The sequence below is a fragment of the Octopus bimaculoides genome, chromosome 8, assembly GCF_001194135.2.
Source record: "Octopus bimaculoides isolate UCB-OBI-ISO-001 chromosome 8, ASM119413v2, whole genome shotgun sequence".
NCBI lineage: Eukaryota > Metazoa > Mollusca > Cephalopoda > Octopoda > Octopodidae > Octopus > Octopus bimaculoides.
In genome coordinates this window covers 87,732,699-87,733,601 of record NC_068988.1, presented here as the reverse complement: position 1 = coordinate 87,733,601, position 903 = coordinate 87,732,699, and the positions used below count along the sequence as shown (strand labels likewise).

Here is a 903-nt window from a genome sequence, read left to right as displayed (position 1 = left end):
CTGCAACACTTGTTAACCCCACCACTACCACTTCCTATTTGCTTTAGTACCAAACACCACACTACAACGACACTCCATAACTGTACTTAATTGCTAGTACTGTGCAAGTATTCCAACTACATCAGCCCTTGCAGTGCATGCTAGAGCATTTCTACTGAGCGCCTACCACCGCTTACGGCACTGTTATCATTTATACTATCACCAACAGCAACACCACCTTGCACTACAACAATACTGCTAGTGTTTCTAACCACTCCCACACTCACACCAACACCTATCAATAACATTGTTACAGCCATAACAACGCCCTATCTAATCACCACCACAACAGGCCCTAACATCACGAAGTCAATATATAATATATCCCACTATATTGATAGATATCTATATACACACATATTCATATATATATATATTGTGTGTGTGTATATATATATGGCCGGTATATACAATCGACATGTTAATTGTGCGTGAATCTAAGGTGTTACCTGCAGGATTTATGACTAACCAACTACTTTTCATATAAGTTTTGCTTAACTTTTGAGTTTGTATTGCAACTACTACGTCAGGTCAACATGGATAAAGGTAAAAAGACGAAGAAAACTCGAACTAATCACCCAGCTCGTCACATGGAGCTCAGGAGAGCTAGTTCCTCGGAACGAAAGCGCGTAAGCACATTGGATTTCTATACGAATATTATAATAATAATAATAATAATAATAATAATGATAATAGCTGCTGCTATGTGGTGTTAAGTACATTCAAACGTGAAATTTCAAATAAGATATGTGTGTGTGTTTATTGATTGGCACTATTTCTTTTCTTTAATCTCTCAGTAATTAATGAACTTTTAAGATGGAGTTCGTTTGGTCTTCCAGTGTGTGTGTGTATATATATATATAT

At 36.5% G+C, this 903-nt stretch overlaps 1 protein-coding gene across 3 annotated transcripts in view; it reads left to right on the top strand.

The window, feature by feature from the left end:
- The window catches only part of LOC106880431 (tetraspanin-18), a 535,121-nt gene that overhangs the window by 381,256 nt on the left and 152,962 nt on the right, over positions 1-903 (top strand). Inside the window, exon 1 of one of the 3 annotated variants that reach the window (XM_014930349.2) lies at positions 36-668. The exons of the other annotated variants lie outside the window; for them this stretch is intronic. Coding sequence (XP_014785835.1) covers positions 576-668 — 93 coding nt within the window. The 5' untranslated portion in view covers positions 36-575. Of the gene's footprint in view, positions 1-35; positions 669-903 lie in introns of those variants that run through there. 3 annotated transcript variants of the gene reach the window in all.